This window comes from Oculina patagonica, chromosome 1 (assembly GCF_052425735.1).
Source record: "Oculina patagonica isolate OP01 chromosome 1, crgOcupat, whole genome shotgun sequence".
Lineage (NCBI taxonomy): Eukaryota > Metazoa > Cnidaria > Anthozoa > Scleractinia > Oculinidae > Oculina > Oculina patagonica.
In genome coordinates, this window is record NC_135758.1 from 2,745,953 (window position 1) to 2,767,947 (window position 21,995).

A 21,995-nucleotide genomic window follows, 5' to 3' on the forward strand; every position below is an offset into this window, starting at 1 on the left:
TGTTGCTTTGTTGTGGTCTGCACTGTATACAATGTTATAATATTTTTCGTGGTACAGTCGAATCCCGATAACTCAGATTTCCAAGGGAAATTGAAATAGGTTTGGGATATCGGGAGTTCAAGTTATCAAGGGTAAAATTAGTAAGAAAAGGACTTGAAGGGGAATCGAAAAAGGTTCCGGTTAGCGGAAGGTTCGAGTTATCGGGATTCAACTGTATATAGAAACAGAAGTGGAAGTTTGGCCCTGGGAGAATGCTTCCTGAGAAACAAGCTAAGAGCTGTAGATGAATGTTTCTACTGATGTTAATGATGACGATAGGCATTGTGGGTCAAATTTCTTTGAAGACTGTTATTACATCCTGGGAAAGAATCTGCCTGAGTGCTATTTGAGCAAAACCAGTTACCCTTTACACTTGAACTCGTGAACAAGACTTTTCTTTATTGAACTTTTCAATTTTCTTTTGGAAACAGGGGTAATTTTCCTGTGAAAAAAAAACTTTCAGTGTGTAATGTGCGAACAAGAGATACGTATCAGTTGATTCTTCATGCTACCACAAAAGTCGTTTCTTGTAATAATGGCAAATTTGACTTCTCGTTGAGAACATTTTATTTTTTTCATGAGCAGTTCAAGTATCCTTATGATCGAATCCACTAGCTGGATTTGTATTTTGGAGAGAATCGGTTGGGAAGAGAAAGGGTCTCAACTCGCCCAAATAAAATGAGACAAAAGAAAATCTGAACAGTGACAGTTTGAACATTTGTTAGTTTAAATAACTGTGACAGTGTTTCAACATGTCCAAACATCTCAAATTTCAATAAAACCCTGGCATGTTATATTTGAACCCTCTTCTTGGTGTTTGGAAATACAGGTTTGACAAAACAGTCTTGTGTTTGATATTTTATATGAAAATTGTAACATGCATCTCTTGAGCAGCCAGCAAGGCAAATGAATATTGTTATTGATCTGTTACGCATGCATTGGAATCCACCTGGCCACTGGCTCTTGGACTAGAGTTCATACTAGTTTTTATGCAACGCTTTTGAGTGGTATACTTAACAACTATTCACCGAAGTGGAGGTGGCTAGTGGTGGATATTTACATTGTACTAAGCCGTGAAGTGGCGAGGTAAATATTCTCCACTAGCCACTAACACTGAGGTGAATAGTTGTTATAGTATATACTAAAACAGTGAGATAATATTAAAGCCCAAAAGGATTATTTTGACTACTTTATTCCTGTCAAAGATTCCAATAGCTGAGAGGTAAATAGCAAAGAATATTCAGAGTTTGGGTAGCCAATCAGCGCCTGTCAAAAAAGCTATAAAGTTTAGTATATACTACCGTAATTCGGAATCTCCCCTGACACGCTTGTATTTTCTTGACTATTTTATACCATACCATAGAACATACACTTACTAAATTTCATTGAGAATAAGATCATGGCGAATGATGGGAAGGTTGGGTCAAATACGGTTGAATTTTACAGCTTTTCTGTATTCTGATTGGCTGGATTTTCTATGGCATGGTATAAAACAGAGGTTGTGGGGGTAAATGAAATGATCATCAAAATTGTAAGTCTGGATGTAAAAATTGACCTTCTTGTCCAATGGATGGACGTATTTTCCTGCATGCTCAACACTCTGGCACTACGGAGTGACAGAGACAAGGAGATGCTATGAAAAATTTCCAGGGACTGTTTTTTTTTTTAAATTCTTTGGACAAATTATTTTTGTGTAGTGCAGCCTGCAAATAGGCTCCTAAGTGGGACAGAGCAGAAAAAGAAACCTGAGAACATAGCAAGCTGAGTGTGGCCTGAAAGAGCCAAGAACCCCATGCTCAGCTTGCTTCACTTGCAGATTTATTTCTTCGCCCTGCTCTATTTGGGTGCCGGTTGAAGCTATGTGTAGTAATGACAACAAGAATGCCAAAAATAATCAATTCAATTTATTATTAATAGCAAATAATGTTATCTTCCTTATTACAAATCATTGTCAATTCCAAAAAACAAAAAGAAAACAAAATAAAAACAAATAATTTCAACTTTTGCAAATAATACAATATTCCATATAACTGTAACAATTTGACCTAATGGTCATACAGTATAATAAATTTTTACTCTGGTTTACCACATTATTACGTTTCAACAATAAACTCTTTGCTCTATGTTCTTTGCTGCTGGGGTTCACATGACCAACCTACCAAAAACCTTAGGTGCTAAGAATACCACAAAAAGAGAATAATGGACTGTGACATCCTAGTATAATTTTTTATAGCAGTTTAAATGTCGAAAATAGAATAAAAGTGTGGTGATGATTGAGTTTGGTGGTGATGTTGATCATAGTACATGTATATGAAACTTTTAGTTAGACTGAAAATCTGTGGAGTGAACGCAAAAATAGCGAGTGATTAAGTGTGAGTTTAACATTCGATCGCTCGCTATTTTTGCACTTGTTCACTGATTTCAAAACCAAAGAGACTACACGCAATATAATTTTTAGTGGAAACGTCTGTGAACACCAGCTGCAAGAGACCAACATGTGTAATAGTATTTTCTAGCATTGCAGGCATGCAACACGTGCAGATTGCTCCCTTTGCATGCAAACCATGCCCATGGTACAAGTTGCAATGTCAAAAAATAACTCTGATCTGTAACTACAATTCTTTTACTGCTATCAGTTCTTGATAGAAAAGTGAAGGCAATGCATGGTTATATAAACTCATTTTAGTTCAAGCATGGCCTCACTTACCAATTTGTCCAACCTTAACATTAATTTTAAATATTTTATTTTTATATCTTTTTCTCTAATAAAGGTACCCCTGACATATATGTATGGGTTTTTGAAAACAAAACTCTGCTTGCATCAAAGTGATTATTAAGAAAATTTCTTTAAATAACGAAATGTCAAATAAATCTTTGTGGTTCAATAAATGTATCCTTGGCCTTATCTTCAAAGCCCAATGGAACAGCCTCCACCACTGAAACCAAAAGATCACTCTTTACTGTTGGGCCTTCTTTCTTTGTATAAACTTCCCAAGATTCCAGTCAGTATGTGGAACCATGTAGTGTCCATTGAAGACACACAGAATAGTCATTTTGTCTTTGTACGTCAAGTCTGGCAACAACTGAAACAACGAAAAAGTTAAAGTTAACATTTAATCCCAAGGGAAACGGTTAATTTTGTTTCCAGAGAATCTTAATCACTTAGAGGGGAAACAAAATTAATTGGTTTCCCAAGAGACCAGTCAAGATGCGATGTGGAAAACAAATCTGTTCACATGCAACATCTGTCATCCATCAGAATTCGCAGGTAACTACACACTGTTACTCTGATCTCATAGATTTTGCAATGTTGCCTGCTCTGAGACTTTTGGTGGGAAACATGTTTATTGTTAGATAATCTGCAGTTTTCAAATACCGCTGGTATTCTGCAAAAAGAGTCAGTTAGCCATTCCTTAGTGGTGCACCCCCTCCAAAGAAAAATCCTGGACCGCCGCTGATAATGAGTTTTGGTTAGGTAGTAATGATCAATAGATGACATTTTGAAGCCAGTCAGATGTGAGTTTGCTAATAGTTTGTGGTTATTGTTTTTTAATTGCTTATTGTTGTGCTTAATTGCTTAGTTCCTCTTACCTTAGGAGTAATCAGGAAATATTGTGAGGTGTTTGGTCGACAAGCTGTTTCCACCACAAGTTCAAACACTCTCCTCTCATTGTTGGGATCCATGCCCTGGAAATGAAATCACCCTTAAATTAATTTCCCCAGAATGTGATCAACACCTTTTCTGTCCCATACCAAGCACAAGTGATGAGATTAAGGAAACCATGAACGTATGGATTATTATGGATAACGTCTTGGTGAATTGCAAGAAGAAAATAGTTTGAGCTTGGGACTAATTCAAGGGTTAAATTATGTCTCCTGATGTACATGGCCAAATTCTCATAATTGACAAGAAAGAAATGGCATCAGTGAGGAGAAATGAATTTGCTTTGATCCTGGGACTTAAATTGTCATCATTATAAAAATAAAATGGGTTTGAAACCAATAGTTTTAGCATTAAAAATTAAGAATGAAAAAAGTTGACACTGGCTAAAAATATTGTTTTTGGACGTTTCGGCCACTACTGTTGCCTTCTTCAGCAAGATAAAAATGCAAATGTTCAACGGTGTCCTGTTAAAATATGTAACGAATGTGTGAAAACTAAATGAACTTTCCGAGTGCAACAAAAGTCTCTACAGCATTCTTAATGAGTCTATAAATTCTTAATGCTATTGTGAACATGCAAAGGCCATCGCAACATTGGATAAAAACTCTTTGTTGGCAAAACACCATATACTTAACGACCATCAAAGCATGAAAGCATGAAATTGTTGACAGGTCAACGGTGTGGAAACAACGACTAATTCTTGAAGCTGGCATTCTGTGCGAGATAGGAACGCTATAAACGAACACATAGCGCTACCAAATGTTTACAATAGCATTAAGAATTTTTATATAATAACCTTAATTCTATGCGCATTTTGATTGGTTCTTACTTATGATCTATCAGAGTACAGACACATGGATGACGTCACGCGGTGGTGTGACTCGCGCGCGTGATCAGAGTTCATAGTCCAAATCAGAGTTGTCGGTAAAGTTTTTCAAACTTGCGGGGCCACAACAAAGCAAAAAAGTTCAGCTTAATTACAAATTTTCAGTGAGAAACAATACGCCAAGCATCGTTCACTTTTCGAAGCATTTAACTGGGCGAAACAAGCTTGAAAAAGACAGTGAATTATTCGAGAAATTATCCGAAATCTGTATGAAAGTTTGACCGATGTTGTACAGTTGGACGACGCCACGGAAAACAAACGAATTGGACGAATTGCGGTTGAACGCTTCGGTTAATGCTTACAGATTTGAACCGAACTTTCCAAATCGGAATAAAGGTTAGTTTTTTCATTGACTTTCAATTGACCATTTTTCTGTTTATTCAATCGGATTAACAGTGCTTCGTGTTAACGAAAACTTAATAGTGAAATCAAAACAACTTAGCTCATCGGTACGGCAGCATTGCTCACACAGAAGTATGCTGAAGTCTTGTGTCATTATATAAAACAAATAGATTACATTTTGCCGTGCGTCTGTTCAGTAATAGATCACAGAAGATGTCAAAAAAATTATTAAAAATAATTCCAAAGTGCTTATATAGCTCAACAATGCACGAGGAGAAAGTTTTTTATTTCTTTAATGAAATGTTAAAAAAATATATATATGCGCGCTAAACTCGTGACGTAAGCAGCGTGCATTATAACTCGATACAGCACGCTCGTGACGTATGCAGTGTGCTTTATGGGACTATAATGAGTTCGAATTGACCAATCACAGCGCGCGGAATTCGTCAATCATTTTATAAATCATTATAAATCACCCCTGCTACCCTGAAAAATAACATGTACTAGACATCTTAATGCCAAAATCTTGTGCTCAGTCTTCTCAACATAATTATCTGGGGTGACAAATTACACCATTACACACGTGTATAGTCACGGCACACATATATGTAATAATAATAATAATAATTTAATAATTTATATAGCGCTTTTTACATGTGCTGATCAAAAGCGCTTTACAATAATTTCATTAAAAACAATAAAAAGTATACATATACGTAAAACTACTAAAACCTAAAGGTAAAATACAGTAAAAATTTAAAAAGATACATTAAAAAGCTGATCTATGTACTGCCTACATGCATGCATTCCACGGATAAATTAACACTAGCTGTCAACAGTACCTGGTTGATCTCATCCACCACCCTGAAGGGACATTTAGTAAGCTCCTGCAGAGCCATCAGATACAACATGGTCGACACACTCCGCTCTCCACCACTCTGATGGAATGGGGTTAAAACATGGAGGCTGTCTTTTGAACGGAATTTCACCTTGATCTGAATGCCATATTTATCAAAGTTATTTTCTCCCTGTAAAGCAAAGAAGGGTAGACAATTGAATAGTATTTTTACTGTAGATGCATGTATTTTGCATGATTGCAACTGAATGTAAAATTGGTTTTACATAAAAATGATTACTGGTATATGTTAATGTTATGAGCATGGAACAATAAAAGAAAAAATATCGAGTCCCCGATAGGGTTCGACTCCATGCAGGGTAAGAAAAGCCCCAGATCCAATTGCCCAGGGCAAGTAAATTTTGCTCTTGGGCAAGTGATAAACTAGAAGTTTGGCGGCCTGACAGGCAAGTGAAATTAGATTAGCCTCAGTATTCTTGTGAGTCTTCTGAGTGATGGCAACAAATATTTAAGTGGGGACAAGAGAAAACTGAAATTTAATGGCCCACTGGGCAAGTGGATTGCAATATTTTCCTACCCTGCTATGACCGCCCGCACAGAAGTCAGATGCTCTAACCACTTAACAAGAACTCCAGGTGAGCTTAGGTCATTTTACAGTGACATGCATCCTGCCTTTGCTGCTAAGACCCATTGGATTTGTATCTAAAATTATTCTATGAAAACAGATACATGTAGGCTAAAACAGAATGTGGCCTGCTAGCCTAGTTGACAGACAAGGATTCTGTGGATACCTGTTCTGATGAAAGAGCAACTTCTCCTGCACAACCCATCATCCGGAAGAAATCACCATATTTTTCATTGATACGTGAAACCAATTCTTGTAGAGGTGTCAGCCACCTTAAAAGCCAGTCAATATTAGTATGATTCAATAAAATTTATCACTATAGTTTCTGTTAATTTTAAGTGCAATTACATGACTTGTAAGATCCCATCAAGTCAGCTGGATAGAACAGTCCTGGAAAAAGCAAGCAGGAGGTAGAAGTAAAGGAACTTGGTATGGAACTCAACTTGACAAAGTTAATTATGACTTCTTCTCTGGTTGTTATAAATTAAAACGGTAAAATTTCAAATACATGTACCCTTTGTAACTGATAAAGATATAGATGTGAGTCACAGTGAAACATGTAGCACATTGTTTAAAAAAACAAAAACAAAAAACAGTTACACTGTGATCTCTCTAAACATTACCAAACGGATTGCGGTCACATAAATAGAATCATAATAATAATGTTGAAAGGACTGTTCACATGTAGGGATAATACTAAGTGCATGGGTTAATTAGCCAGTCTAAGGTAAAGGCTCCTTCCAGTACTACTCTTTGAAAGGATGATTATGATGGCAAAAAACAACTTTTATTACCTTTCTTTCAGACTTGCTATTTTTTCTTGCTCTTCCTCCAGATTTTTCTCCTGTCCCTCGACCTAATATAAACATGAAATTAAATATTATTTTATCGATCTTGTGGATAACATGCACACCCTTGCACAGCTCAGTGCACCACACACATCCAAGAATACAGTCAATCCTATTTAATACAAACATCAAAGGGACAGAGAAGTGTCCATATTATGGGGGTGTCCACATAAAATTATAATTACAAAGGCAGAATAAAATGTGAATTTGTATCTTTTTGGACAAGGTGAACTATCCATAACAGTCGGGATGCTGTATTATAGAGCTGTCCATAAGGAAAGGTACGACTGTATGTCCAGGGCTTATCCTAGGGTTATTACATGAAACTGAGAATGAAATAAATTCAACACATTTGAAATGCTACAGTTCTACAGTTGCAAACCTGTAATCAATGTTAGTTTCCCTTAAATTGTAAACCACAAAAAAAATAAATTTAAATATTATTGACCACCAACTTTACCTGTCCATTGAGTTCACTAATTTCTTTTTTGCGCCTTTCATATTCTTTCACCACCTACAAAAATAATGTAATGAGTGGATCAATTGATAGCTTTCTTCACCCTCATCATGTGCTTACTTGCATAATGATCATGTGAATGTCATGCAGAAAAAGTAGATGCTTATCAGGTAAAATATAAAAAGCTATCTCTGGTTTAAAATTTAAAGATAAAACAAGCTTTCGACTACTAGTCTGTAGTTTTATTGCGGTTTTCAGAGATATATGAACTGTGAAATTCAATCCTCAACCAAGGGTTTACACTTTTTGCTGCCGTCAATCACCTTAGCGGACTTCACGGGAAACAGACATTCACTTAAACTGGGTCAAAAGGTCATGTCTGTCAGTTGTGATTGGAGGATTTCGATCCATTTTGTTTGTTTTCGTTTTCATGGTTTGTTGGCTATCACTATAATTACATGATTGACGGCAGCGAAAAATGCAATCAGCTGGATTTTGAATTTCCGAGTTCGCATATCACTGAAAACTGCAATAATGAGTAACGAATAAAAAGCGCAACCGTTGAAATAATTATAACTATAAGAATTGTGAAGAGTAAAATTACAATAAAAACAAGTAAAAATGCAAAATAAATGTAAAGTTAAAAAAAAAAAAAAAATGGAATATTGCCTTGGTAATCGTTTCTTGTTGTTGTCAGCATGGTTTGTAATTGCTGTGTGCCAGGATTCCAAAGATTTTCTAACGCGGACATTTCCCTTGTTGATCACGCATGCACTATCGAAGTCAATGGAATGGTCATTCAACCAAGCATGTGAAGCAATGTTACAGCCTTTTTTAAGGTTTAAGTGCTTCTGATATGATCTTTCTTCCCTGTTTGTAAGCATCTTCCAGTCTCACCAATATAGCTCCACGAACAGTCAGCGCTTATCATTAAAAAAATAATGTAAGTAAATGAATGTTCAATGTACCTGTGGATTACTCTGGTATTGACACTCTATTCTTGCTTTCTCATCATGAATCATCTCATCAATTTCTTCCAGTGTGTCAGGGTACTGCTTAAATGCCTTTGAAACAAACCATGATAACTTGAACTTTGAAAGGAAATTGGAAAGGTTCTGTTATTGAATTCAACTATACAAGTAAACCATCACTGGTCTGACATTTACCTAAACAAAAAAATAAAAATTAAAGAAATATTATTATGGACTATGTATAACTAAGTGACAAACCTCTTTAAGGTCATTAGGTAAGTCTGCACCATCAGGAATACCAGTTTTGTCATGGGCAACCTTTTTCAGGTCTTTAGCCAATTTCTTCTGAGTTTCCAATGTGTTGTTTATTCTCAGATATTCTCCCTAAAAGAAGAAGAATGAGGATGATGATGATATTTTACTGCTTTACACAGGGGTTTTGTTGAGTTTTTACGTAGCTGGAGGTTTCTGATGAATTCAGAGCACCCATTAGGAAGGGGGGGGGGGGTTGAACTACCTTGACCCCAATTACTGGGGTCAAGTTGCAGCCAGATGGAGAGCTTTAAACTGAGACCTTTAACTACTTAGCCATGCAACTTACAACTGCAGGGTTCTCATTAAAAGGCGGGACCCGGGTACCAGGATACACAAGAGTCAGTAGCAGGCCACTTATGTCCAGGATTGAACGCAAGTATTGTATAATAAGTACTTCGTGTTTGACTGTGTTGTTTGACATTTCCATATTACTTCATGTTTGACAGAATTTGGTGAATTTTTATTAATGGAGACACTATGTGATGCCTGTCACAAGGAACGTGCATCTCATTAGTGTTCAATCCTGGACATATCTGTAGCAGGCTACTATCAAATTAAACATAGACTTTTGCCTCACTGTGTTCTTTTCTAGCTGTCTTCTATTCTTTTGCTGCCTTTCTACTTCAAAACTTAATGAAACCCCTGCAGCTGTACCTTCACATTAGCACATAACAAAATGTTGTTTACTTGTCAAAGGGACACACCTCTAGGATGGTTAACTGTTGTGATGATTCACGGAACAACTCCTCCACTTTGGATTTCTCAATAGTTGTCTGCACCTGTTGTAAACTCTGCTTTATTCTCTCTTTAGCAACTTTGGTGCATTCCTGACATTGCAAAAAAAAAAAAAACAACAACAACAACCATACATCATAAAGTATACACAAAAATGCTGTACATGTGTACAGGTTCATGCAACAATCATGATTGTGCAGAAAATGGTACCGCCGACCGGTTAGCTCAGTTGGTAGAGCGCCGGACTGCCGTGCGGGAGGTCTCGGGTTCGAGTCCCAGACCGGACCAACACTCAGGGTCTTAAAATAACTGAGGAGAATATCCTTTGCAATGACATCTGCAAATGGTTAGATATTCTAGTCTTCTCGGATAAGGACGATAAACTGTAGGCCCCGTCTCCTGCATCTTCAGTGTTATAATCAACAGGGGACGTTAAAGAACCCAAACATTTATCGAAAAGAGTAGGGCACGGAGTTCCCGGTGTTGTGGTCTATCTTTGCGCATTGTGTTGTATACTGTCTAATGCTCGGTTTCATTAGCATATACTTGCTAGAGCCCTAACACGGCTCATAATACCGAGGGTAAATAAAGTTTCAGTTTCAGTGGATCAGTGAATAATGGAGTTACCCTTTTAAAAAAATGTCCTTGTCTAAGGAGCTCCATGCACACTGATGATAGACAGTATCTTGTGTGTTATTTTTTAACAAAATTTATCTGACCAGTCATTAAAGACCTTTAGATTCATGTTTACTGCTGACCCCAAACAGCAGTTTTGAGGTCTGGCATTTGGCATGGGTTGTGACAATGTCTGCATTAAGATTGAAGCAAATAAAACGTTCTCTAAATTTGCCAAACATAAAAGATACAGGATTGTTTTGTATATCAAAATTATTCATTTATGGGATAATGCAAATTTCTAGCTCACAAAAAACTGACGGAGGTAAATTGCTTACGTGAAAATCTACCCTCTGCCGTTGAAAAATTAATGTCAACAAATAACCTCAAATGCGACACCAAGTGCTAGTCATGTGACTTCTAGCAGTTTGCTGTTTGTGGAAAACTCCTTTCAGAAAGTTAAAATATATAACATAATTTATGGTGCATGAATCTTACGTGAACAGAATCTTTGTAGTCAACAGCAAGTTGAGCTCTCTGCTGGTTAATTGTGACGATCTGTTGTCTTATTCTTTGTGACTTTCCCTCCAGGTCTGGCGCTGCATTCTGCATTGTCTCCAAGTTCTTTTGCTTGGTTGCCACTTGGTTCTCTAGATTTTTTCGTCTTGATGTTTGTGAAGACAGCTCTTTCTGTTGGGATATGGATCAAAGTTTCAATGTACTTTGAAAAGTTGCAGGTAAACTAAAGTTGTGAATTTTAAAAAAGTCAATTGTGTTAATCCAAAGCATCATCTATAACTATCCCACAGTTGTTGTTGAAAGTTCTGATGTGGGGGGAGGGGGAGTCCTTAAAAAACTTTTAAGGGAAAGTACCAAACTAGACTAAAATTTCCAGGGGGTTGGAGGATCCCCCCTCTCTACCCAACACCCCTAAAAAAGCCCTCTAAAAATAATATGATTAGTGCATGTACATTGAAATGGTCAGCTACCAACCTTTTCATTTCTCATTGCTTCTAGCTCTTTCTGCAAGTTTCTCTCCCTCTCGCTCAAAGTTTTGTACTCTTCATTTTTTTGCTGAATCTGTTGAATGATGTCCTATAAAACAAATGAAGGCGTAAGCGCAAGAAACGCACTTTGTGTTTTGGCCAAATTGAAAATTCTCACAAACAACTCCAAATTTCGCACGCAAGTTCGTTTACGTGTGCTCAACACTGCCCTGTATTTAATTTTGCTGGTCTTTCCTTCGTTTTCGAAAAATAACACATGCAAAAAGACAAGGTTTTTGCTTGCGCGGCGTCTTTTGACTTTTCTTTTACAAACGATTAATAAAGGAAATTTCCCTTAAGAAAAAGTCTTCCCTGTAGAAACCCTGTGGGAGCCCAGTGGAATCCTGTTTACAGCCCTTTTTAGTTTTTTACAAGGCTGAAAACTAGATGTGGCAGGGTTGTAGCAGGGCTGCAATATAACCTGAGTTAAGAGAAGCAGAGCTGTGACAGGGCTGTAAAGATTAAATGCAAAGTACAACAGGGTTGTAACATGACTGTGAAGATATACATGCCTAACAACAGGGTTTAAACAGGGCTGCCAAGTCATACACAGGTAGTAGAACAGGGTTGCAAAATGGCTGTAAGTTATGTTGCACAATACCCGGGTTATAATACTGCACGATAACAAGCAGGGCTGTGTTGTAAGTGGGTTCTAGCAGGGCTGTGAAATTCATATTAAGGGATTTTAGCTTAAAAAAAGGTAACGTTTGCATATTGATCGTTCTTATAAACAAGTCATGACATGTGTAAGTCTTACATCCGTGTACTCATGCATCTGCTCAGTTAGCGACTTCAGCTTTAGAGCCAACGAGGCAGTTAAAACAATGAGAAAAATTGAATGAACATAGCTATTAAAGCTTGATTATTTTATTTGCTGTTTCTGTAAATGTTGTTTGCTTCAACAAGCTCTGTACCCTTTGTCATATGAAATTGAGGGTCTTAATATCAAACGGAAAAATCAAAGAATAAAATAGAACCTTTCCTCAGCTTACAAACTTAGTATACTTTATTCTGGTATCATTGGTCTAAATGGATGTTTCCACTTAAATTAAGTTAAAATAAATGTCTTCGCCAAAAATACAGATAGGTACGAAGAATAAAACGCATTATTGCCAACGAGACAGCCGAGCCAAGAGGCGAGGCTGTCGAGGCGGCAGAATCATAGAGCCGTGTGCGTATGAGTGTATAGGCAGAGAAAATCTTAAGTTCTGCGTAAGGGACTTTTTTTTTACCATATTTGGGTGTAAGTAAACCCCATATTTGGGTTGTATTGTTCTTCCCAACTGGTTCCCAGTCTCTCACTCCTTGCTAGAGAGCAAATGACCAAAAAGGCGTCCACGCGGCTTGCTGTTAAAATTTTCAATGTGGTCATTCATCCCTTTACCGATAAATACACCTTTAGGGAATTATAAATCGAAAGAGAATACCCTACAGAATATTCGACCGCCGAAAAAATGAACATCAAGGTCTTCAAAGCGATGAAATAATCTTTCGACTTTGGAGTGCTTTGATTTACGATCGAAGAGAGACATGAAAATCAAAAGCGGACTGTTGACTTCAAATAGAGTTTTCTTGACTTATGAGAATGCTGAAGTCGGGTAAATGCTTCCTTTTAGTGTTGTGTTTATAGTAATCGTTTGACCGATTATTTATTCAAAATCAAATACCGTTTATATTTTATTTGGCACGAATTTTCGCTCCGCATAGGAATAACATCAATACAAAGCGACGCTCACTAAAATTACTGCATGTCATACACACAAGAAAGTCAAAAGTTTTTTGATTCTAACGGCAAATGTAATGTTAACTTGAATAAAAATTTTGTCTCCAAGCATCTTAGCAGTTTTGATTTTGGGACTTGATTTATAAGAAGTTCTTGAAATGCAACTATCCCTTTTGTGGACGGAAACTTTTTAACCATCGCGTGTTGTATTTAAAAAACAGTGATTAAACCTCATTTATCAATTAATTATTGCCTACATTTTGTGACATTTTAACGTTGAACAGAATTTAAAGATTTGTCAAGAGTTATCAATCTGTCAAACCCGTAGCCTGCGTAGCAGACATCTGTGTACGTTTTTTAGTGTGTTTAAAAGAGTGCGCGATCGCGAGAATACGCGCGCTGGAAACTACGGCGCCTGCTACGCAGGCTATCAAGCCTGTGTCACTTATGAACACCAGAGAAATAGCACTTTTTTCGCATATTACCTAAAATACAATTTACCATATTTTGGTCATTTCAAATATAGTTCTATCAAAAACCATTCAATATCTGTTCTTATGAACAAACATGAGTATTTCGCTCGTTGGCACTTACCGATAGGTACAACTAGTTGTATTTATATTTGGCTCGGCGGCCACTTGAGTTCAAGGATTGTAAAATGTAATAACATTGTGGCAGCTCGCCGTTCGTTCTGCGTGCCACATGTAAATTAGACGTTGGATTGAAACTACAGCACACACTTACCCGGCTCATTGCCTTTGTAAACAGGTTATGTCATTCATTCTTTAGTTTCTTGCTTTATTAATAAATATCAGCAGCTTTCAGTAATATTCCATTTACGTCCATATTTTGCGGGCGGTGATGCCGAAACAGTCCGCCACACAAAAGTCTGTCAAGTCTGCCGCTGTCTGCAGTTTCTTGCATTTGCTCTTTGAAAGTATGATCTCTGGGTTTAAGTTTCGTTAGATTGCACGCCAAAAATCAAACCGGTTTGTTCATGTCAGTATAATCCTGGATAGTAAAAATCCATAATATAAAGAAAATGTTTGTTTTCAAAGACATATTTCCAAACATGCATGTGCATGCTTTCATTCGATTTTCGTGACAACACAAACTGAAACGTGATCTCTGACATATGAGACGTTTTAATCTAATTGGTCAACTTTGAAAAACGTGTTCAGTTACTTGACCGTTTCTTTAGCGGGAATCATCTCTTCTGTTTCTTCATGTGCAGTTTATGTTGGTAAAGCTCAACTCCTTCCTTTCTGCTGCCGGATAAAGGGAAACCGAAAAAAGATTTCCCACAGCGTTGCAAACAATGTAATTACCTGACGTCTTTACATGGTCTGTGGAATCATGGTGGAATGCGTAGCGACGCCGTTGCTTTGTCCTGAAAGTGTTTCGAAGTTCGAAACAGTTGTACGCGTGAAATGAAGGTCTCATCAGCAATCGTGTTCAGCTACAAATTATTTTATTACTGCAAGAAATGGAACAGGCCAACGATCGATCTTTGCATCGGTTTGTGGAATGCGAAGCGACGCTGTCTCTTTGTCCTGAAATGTTTCTATGTTTGAAACGGTTGTACATTTGTACGCGTGAAATGAAGTGGTATCATCAGCAATTATATTGTGTTCAGCTATAATTTTATTACCACAAGAAATGGAACACCAAGCAATCGATCAAGTAAGAGGTGAGCACATTTAAACAGTTTGTATACATGAAACAAATTAAATGAACACGGCAATCACAATCGCGTGCGAAGACCGTTGGTCATGCGATCAAAGACATGGAGTATCGCATGTTAACCACAACCAACTTTCTATCTCAAGTTAGATTCGTTTATTTACATGTAACTGTAGAGGCAAAGAATAGCCATAAAGGTGAATACAAAGGTTAGTTACATCGCATAAACTCCACAGAATTAGTTATAATAACACATTTCCAGATATTTCGGTTTCAGCCCTTAATTTTAATTTCAGTTCCTACATGTATGAAGTTCTATTCAGTAAATTCCAAGTAAGAGTAAGATAAGAGTTCCAGGATAGATCTTTTTCCAAAAATTTCTGAGAAAGCTTAAGTAATTGTGCACTTCATTTATACATGTAACTTAACAAATTAGAGCAAAAAAAAAGTCAAATATATAAATAGCATTTGAGTTTCAAATGAACACTGTAACAAAGCAAAGCACTGTCACGAAGCGAATTTGTTGACATTGACTTGTACTGAGTAGATAAAATAAAACTTGCATAATTGTGAATGTATGCTCATTTATCAAAGCAAGCTTAATATATATTTCTTTTGGCAATTCAAGCTATTGTTAATTTTCTGGCAATGCATGTATGTTGATTTGTGCGGCAAAACATTAATTTTGAGGGAGGTTTTAGTATACAAGAATCATTTTGCACTCTTGCAAGCAAGTACAGGGTTGCACTAGCCAGGTAAACTAGCTTCTGCAGGGCTGTTTCATGAGGTCTACAGGGACTGCTGGTTTGAAAACTGTGACAGGGCTGTTACAGTTTGGCTACTTGGTAGAAACAGCCTTGCCAACTGTGCCAATTTACGAGCTGCAACAGGGTTGTCTTGAACAAGCCTCAGAACAGCCTGTTACAGGCTTGGTACAGGTCTGCCACAGGGTTATTGTTGTCGTTAAATAGGCAATACCATGACAGGGCTGTTACAGGGTTGCTGCTTGGTAGAAACAACCTTGCTAACTGTGCCAATTTACGAGCTGCAACAGGGTTGTAACAAGGTCCTTTTCACACCCCGGTTACAGGGCTCCAGGGGGGTTTCTACAGGGTAGACTTTTTCTTAAGGGAACCTTTTGTTTCTCAAGACGATGAAGTCAGCTAAATTTTTAGGGTTAAAGTCCTAGCCCTAACGCAAAAGGTAACCCCAAGGCCGTAGGGTCGGGATTAGTTTCAGATTAGGGTTACAGACTTAGCCCTAACGCAAAAGCCTAGCCCTAACGCAAAAAAAAAAAAAAAAAAGTTTAACACTAACCCCAAGGGATTAGGGAGTTAAGCCGTTTCAAGTTAAGTTTAGGATCAGAGTCAGCCTCTACCTTTTAGAGATCGCGCTTTTAATGCAGTAAGCTTTCACGCCAGTTTGCTTGCAGCTAGCTTTTTCTGCAGTCTGTTTGCAGTTATCTAGTTTTTGTTGTTTCGGGCAAGACTATTCTACTCTGTTACCGTTACCGTTAGCTGTACTGAATTTGCCGAGGTGAAAGTGAAATAAAGACTGATTGTTGATTGAATACGTTTGCTCGTGTTGTCACATTACACTAGTTTTGCTTTCAGTTGAGTGCCGCCGGCTTGCTCTCACTTCTATCTCCACTCCTTACATCATCACACATCTACAAAATCCCGCGAAAACAAGATAAACTTATGAGGTTTTCGTTCGCACAAATCGATAGATTCATTGATGAATATTTAATGAGACACAGAAAATATTTTGCGAAGGGAAGGTGTCCTGGGGAACATATAAAGAATTTTTTTAAAGTCTAAAACCAGGTCACTTCTCGGCAACTTTGTCGCGGCAGCACCCAAGCGGATCCTGCAAAACTCGCGTTGACGAAGTTCCCGGCAAGAAACCTCTTGTTTTAGACTCTCTATGCCGCCAGGCTCAAAACTACCTCGGTTTGTGCAACGTTTTTTCCGAAGCGCTAAACAGCGCTGTTGTACAAAACAAAGGCAGAAACATCACTCAGTTCTTCGAGCGATGCTGTAAACTTACGGGTATTCAGACTTAATGATGTCCTTCAACCACCTGGCAGCAGCACTTACGCTAAAACTAACCAAAGGCTTCAAATGATTTTCAGGAACAAACGGCCATTTTTTTTTTCTCTTTCCTCTCACGTGACGCCTATCCGGTGACATCGCGTCACAATGTGTTCAGTCCAGTCCTTTTCTTAAAGCGAATCCTCAAAATGGTGGATAGGAACTAAAATCATGGCTCTGACACGTTTTTCAACCTCCCCGGACAGTTAAATAACGCTAGAAGGAAAGATTTACACGCGATGTGTCAAAAAACTCATGCTGCTGGCTGACCGTGGAGAACGTAAGCTTTGCAAAACGCCTTTGTTCTTTACATACATAATTTCTAAAAAACAAAGCTAGATTCAGCGAATTTGAATACAGATCAATGTTAAGCACGCGTAAACGAACTTGCATGCGAAATTTGGAGTTGTTTGTGACATTTTTTTAATTTGGCCAAAACACAAAGTGCGTTTCTTGCGCTTAGGCCTTCAAATAACAGTTGTCCAAAAGTTTTATTTTAGTAAATACACTGAGCCTATGATTTTTGTAATGTTTAATAAATGAGCAGCAGTGTTTTATCAAGTTTAAAACACGAGGCGCAGCCGAGTGTTTTAGACTTGATAAAACACGAACTGCGAATTAATAATAATTAATAATAATTAATAATAATTAATAATAATAATAATAAATTTTATTGAACGGCTTAAAAATCATCTGACCTAGATCAACTCATTCTTGCACTTATATTTAGGTTTGGGGTTATTTTGGCCTAGAAAATTGGATGTAAAGTTTAGCCGTGTCTTTATCAGATATAAAGACACTCATTAAACATTAATTTCTTTTGTATTTTCTTTATGAATTATTAATGAGTTTTTTAATATCAGTGTCAAATCACTATTATTTAACAATTAATAATTCAAGAAGAACAGAACGCGCTTTGCAAAACCAATAAGAAACAAAATCAAGAGAACGAGACCTGTTGTTCCAGTTCAAGTTGTTTTTTCTTCTCAGCATCAACAGCAATGTTAAACAACTTGGCATCTCTAAGAATGGAAAAGGTTTTGGCATAGAAATGGATTAATATTGACAGCTGTACAGCACATAAGATCCCAGATTCAAGAATCTCCACAGTTTTAATCAGCACACACGTTCCATCTTTTATTATTAAACATACAGCCCATGGAGACTATAACATTGAAGGCCTTTACTTCCATAATTACATGAACTTCACACACACCACTGGGAGCCATGTCAAGCTGACTGCAGCAAGCCTGTCATTTATTCTAACAATAACAACCTCACCAAAAAAAACCTACAGTACACAGTATAATGATGTAATGTATATGAAATGATTCATACATGTATATGAACTGCGGATGTATATGAGAGTGATAATTGATCGTCGCAGTGAATTTCCAATTTAAGCAATTGGAATAAAGAAGCCTGAAAAAATTCAGGGCTTCAACGGGCTTCAATAGTTGTAGAAGTAAAAAATACACCATTATTCCACATCATTAAAAATCTTAAATCTATACAAGGAGAAAGATGAACCACTGAAACTCTCAGGGAAGGGGGAGAGTCATGTGATTTTATCCCCACCCCAGGCCCCAGCGGTATGTGAGAAAAACCTTTTGTACCACTCAGCCTGTGGACAATCACCCATACTACGGTATTTTAAATTAGTCACGTCTATAAGTTTATAGAATATTTTGTCTTACCTTATGTGATCAACTACAGTCGATCTCTCCCTGTTACCGTAGAGTGAACGCTTCACAGTGTACTAAAGAAAAACAATTGTAGAAAAAAAAATTACACACGAGTCCTGTTCAAGTCTCTTATTTAGCTGGGCACTACAGCAATGTGTTATACAATCCATGTGGTAGCAAGGCTGTCATTAAGGCCCGTATCCTGTAACCAGTAACCTATCATGGCTAAGTTTTCTCGATGTTACAAGTGAAGATGTTGATTGGTTTTTTTTGTTACACTTACATACAGAGGGAATGCTAATGATGATAACTTCAATGTAATTACTGCTTAAAAACTTAATGATAGCCCTAAGTAGTCACTGTTAACTTGATGAATCAACCCTCCACGTTAAGACCATTTTGTCGCCTGGGGTATTTTTTGGGGGGCGTAGTAAACCCAAGCCCCCCCCGGTGAAAAAAATTGAAAAAAAGGATTAAAAATGGGAAAATTTACAAAAATTTTTTCATGGCGACCAAATTAACATGGGGGGCCAAAGGGCAAAAAAAAAAAAAATAAAATGGGGTGAATGTAACTTCATTATTTTTTGGTTATTTTTGGCTATCAACATGGATATTTTCAAAAGAAAAGAAACCTTACAACATTCTGGGAAGTCGCTGTGTGAGAAAGCTGTACATTACATGAAGTACATTAAGATGGAGTTTGTATCTCACCGTTGAAGTTGATGTATAGAATCGTGTAACACCTGATTCTTCAATCACCTAAAAACATAAAGTTGGCATAAATTGGTTGGATAATGTAAGCTCCATGAACAGACTCATTGACTACACAGTAACAGCAAAAACTGTTAAAAAAATAATCATTATTATGTAGGCGTTATGAAAGGATAGCATGCAAAAAAAAGGCCTGTCTGATAGCCTGGGGCTAGTGGATGCCACCCATCCGCACTTGTCCAGTGGGCATGTACATGTACACATGGCAGCCACAGACATCAGTTTTCAAAACTGCCTGACTTTTCCCAATAAAAAGAAACTCCCTGACTAAATAAAAACAAAATGTCAGCTAAAGATAAGGCCTCCCTGACTTTTCTTCAAAATGTCCATTTTTCCTGACTCAAAATAAAATTCCCTGACTTTTCCTTGACCTTCAAGAATTTTATTTTTCCCTGGCCATTTCCTGACCTGTGGCAACCCTGTGAACAGTGTAACATTTTGGGACTTTCTTTGTTGACAGATAAAGCATAGCCAGCCTGCCCAACCCAAAGGGCAACCTGGAAAATCTACTTTCTTTGCACTTTGTTTAGATCAAAGGATAAATCAAAATACCATGTACTGTCAGCAAGTCTCAATTTAAAAATTCCAACCTTATCTGCATTCTTGGTTGTCCAATCATTTCCCAAAGGGATGTCATGAATACGGTAATTTTGGCAAAGATATCTCATCACATCATCATGGGCAGTGAAGAGGTCTTTCAGGTAACAGTAGAAACCCCACTGCCTGCATACAAAGCCACAAAAAATACACAATTGAATAATATTTTATTTAACTTACTACATGCACTAGTTACAGTGTGATTGCAATTAAATGACCATAAAAATAATTTATCATGAATTTTTGATATGACTTGTGCCACAAGAAAAGCTTCGCAAACTAACCTCACAAATTATTCTGCCTGGAAGGTATTCACAATTATAATTATGTGAACATGTAAATGTTAAAAAATATAAATGTAAGGCAATGTACATTTACTTTAGAAAGAATAAACAGTGTACAGTACATGGAATATGTAGTGTTATTGATTTTCTCTTTGTTCAGAAACGGGTTACATGGCTTTGCAGCTGAAAGCCACAGACAATACATTGTACATACACCTTATTCAATGGTTTTAACAGATCAGAGCGTATTATACATGTATTACAGGGATATTTGCAAGTTGCGTAGTACAAACAATGTGCAAAATGTCAGGGCATATTATTAGATGTTAAACCATCGAACACGGATTTATTATTCCACTATTAATTTCAGTCTAAAGGACGTAAACAACTGAAAGCTTGGACCGTTTAGCCCAGCCATTTTGTTGCTCTTCTTTCCATCCACATTTTTGCCCTGTTCTTCCTAACAAACAGATTCCATTTTTTTTGTCCAAGAATGACAAAAAGACTAAGAACAACAAAGTGGCTATGCCGGAAGGCTGATCACCACATTTTTATGTCTCGTAATCATGAACACCAGGAGAGTAAAAGAAAAGAGGACAGGCAAACCAATCACAAGGTGCGCATAAGCTCGGTAAATGGTATAAGTATTACTGGCTCATATTTTGCACGTTCTCTTGATTTACCGGTCCGGTAAATTGTAAAATGGTGTAATAGAGGAATAAATAAAATGCTAGTACTCCACTGTACGATTGAAACTTCTTCCTATGCACTGCTAACTAATGAGAATGCAAATTTGTAGGGAGTTTTAACAATTACAACTTTCTTGACTGACCCCAATTCTTTCAATGATCGTGATGGCTTAAAACTTTCTATAGGTTCATCTGGTGGTGCAACTCCATTCACCCTTAACCCTTGCTTGTCGCGTACCTGCAGAGAATCACATAGTCAATCACAAATTTTAAATTCTTCTGTCTGGTCTCCAAACATTCCTTTTAGTTACTATGACCACAGTGGTTCTACCAAGTGGCTGTTTTTTCTTCTTCTTTTTTTTTGGTAAAATTAAATATTTTTGTGACCTGTGTTCATATCAGGATTACTGAATATTGCAAAAATTATGTACTGTACCTCGTCAAGAAAAAGTTTCAGATCCTCTCTGTTACTGCAGACAAAGGCTCGGAGATCATTCTGGCTGATCAAGCTCTCAATAAATTTAGCATCTTTTACGTCCTTCATTTCAACCTACATGTGCATGTACCAAGAGACATGCAGGTTTAATATCACAATTGAAAATGTCCCATAGACGAAAATGGAAGTTACTTGCTACATGTATTATAAATAGAATTTATATAAACAGATGCCTTTCCACCCATATACTATAATTTTATACACATACTTAATTCGTCCCCCAAGAATGGGATGAGTCTGAGATCTATATGCAGATCAGAGATGAAAGATTTGACAAGCAGGAATAAATTATTTTAATGTGGGGCCAGAAGACCCCATCCTTCTAGTTTAATGTTTGCCAAAGACTGGGTAGGAGACACCCAGATGCCCACCTTCCTAAAAGCCCAACAGAAAATTAACTGTGTAGTTTGGCTGATTGGATGTTGTATGGTTATGAATTTTTAAAAGTGGGTGACAACCAAATTCAGACTACATACCGGTATACTCTTGGTATGAACAGATACTTTTGTTAATCTTTCTCAGGAAGGATAAATACATTTAGATGTTGAGGACTCATGGTTAAGATGCTATAAACA

General features: G+C 37.2%; 1 protein-coding gene and 1 non-coding gene across 2 annotated transcripts in view; one reads left to right on the plus strand and one right to left on the minus strand.

Moving 5' to 3' along the window:
- Positions 1-1,921: 1,921 nt before the first annotated feature.
- The window catches only part of LOC144631577 (structural maintenance of chromosomes protein 5-like), an 81,831-nt gene continuing 61,757 nt past the window's right edge, over positions 1,922-21,995 (minus strand). Inside the window, exons 16-32 of the mRNA XM_078490070.1 lie at positions 21,361-21,474; positions 21,068-21,162; positions 19,945-20,077; positions 19,295-19,342; positions 18,596-18,657; positions 17,854-17,920; positions 11,347-11,448; positions 10,852-11,043; positions 9,708-9,830; positions 8,947-9,072; positions 8,686-8,781; positions 7,721-7,774; positions 7,207-7,268; positions 6,579-6,684; positions 5,774-5,959; positions 3,631-3,726; positions 1,922-3,122 (exon numbers count right to left, since the gene is read on the minus strand). Coding sequence (XP_078346196.1) covers positions 2,997-3,122; positions 3,631-3,726; positions 5,774-5,959; positions 6,579-6,684; positions 7,207-7,268; positions 7,721-7,774; positions 8,686-8,781; positions 8,947-9,072; positions 9,708-9,830; positions 10,852-11,043; positions 11,347-11,448; positions 17,854-17,920; positions 18,596-18,657; positions 19,295-19,342; positions 19,945-20,077; positions 21,068-21,162; positions 21,361-21,474 — 1,788 coding nt within the window. The 3' untranslated portion in view covers positions 1,922-2,996. The remainder of the gene's footprint in view (positions 3,123-3,630; positions 3,727-5,773; positions 5,960-6,578; positions 6,685-7,206; positions 7,269-7,720; positions 7,775-8,685; positions 8,782-8,946; positions 9,073-9,707; positions 9,831-10,851; positions 11,044-11,346; positions 11,449-17,853; positions 17,921-18,595; positions 18,658-19,294; positions 19,343-19,944; positions 20,078-21,067; positions 21,163-21,360; positions 21,475-21,995) is intronic.
- Positions 9,953-10,026, plus strand: Trnag-gcc (transfer RNA glycine (anticodon GCC)). The gene has a single exon. It is a non-coding gene; the product is annotated as a tRNA-Gly (tRNA).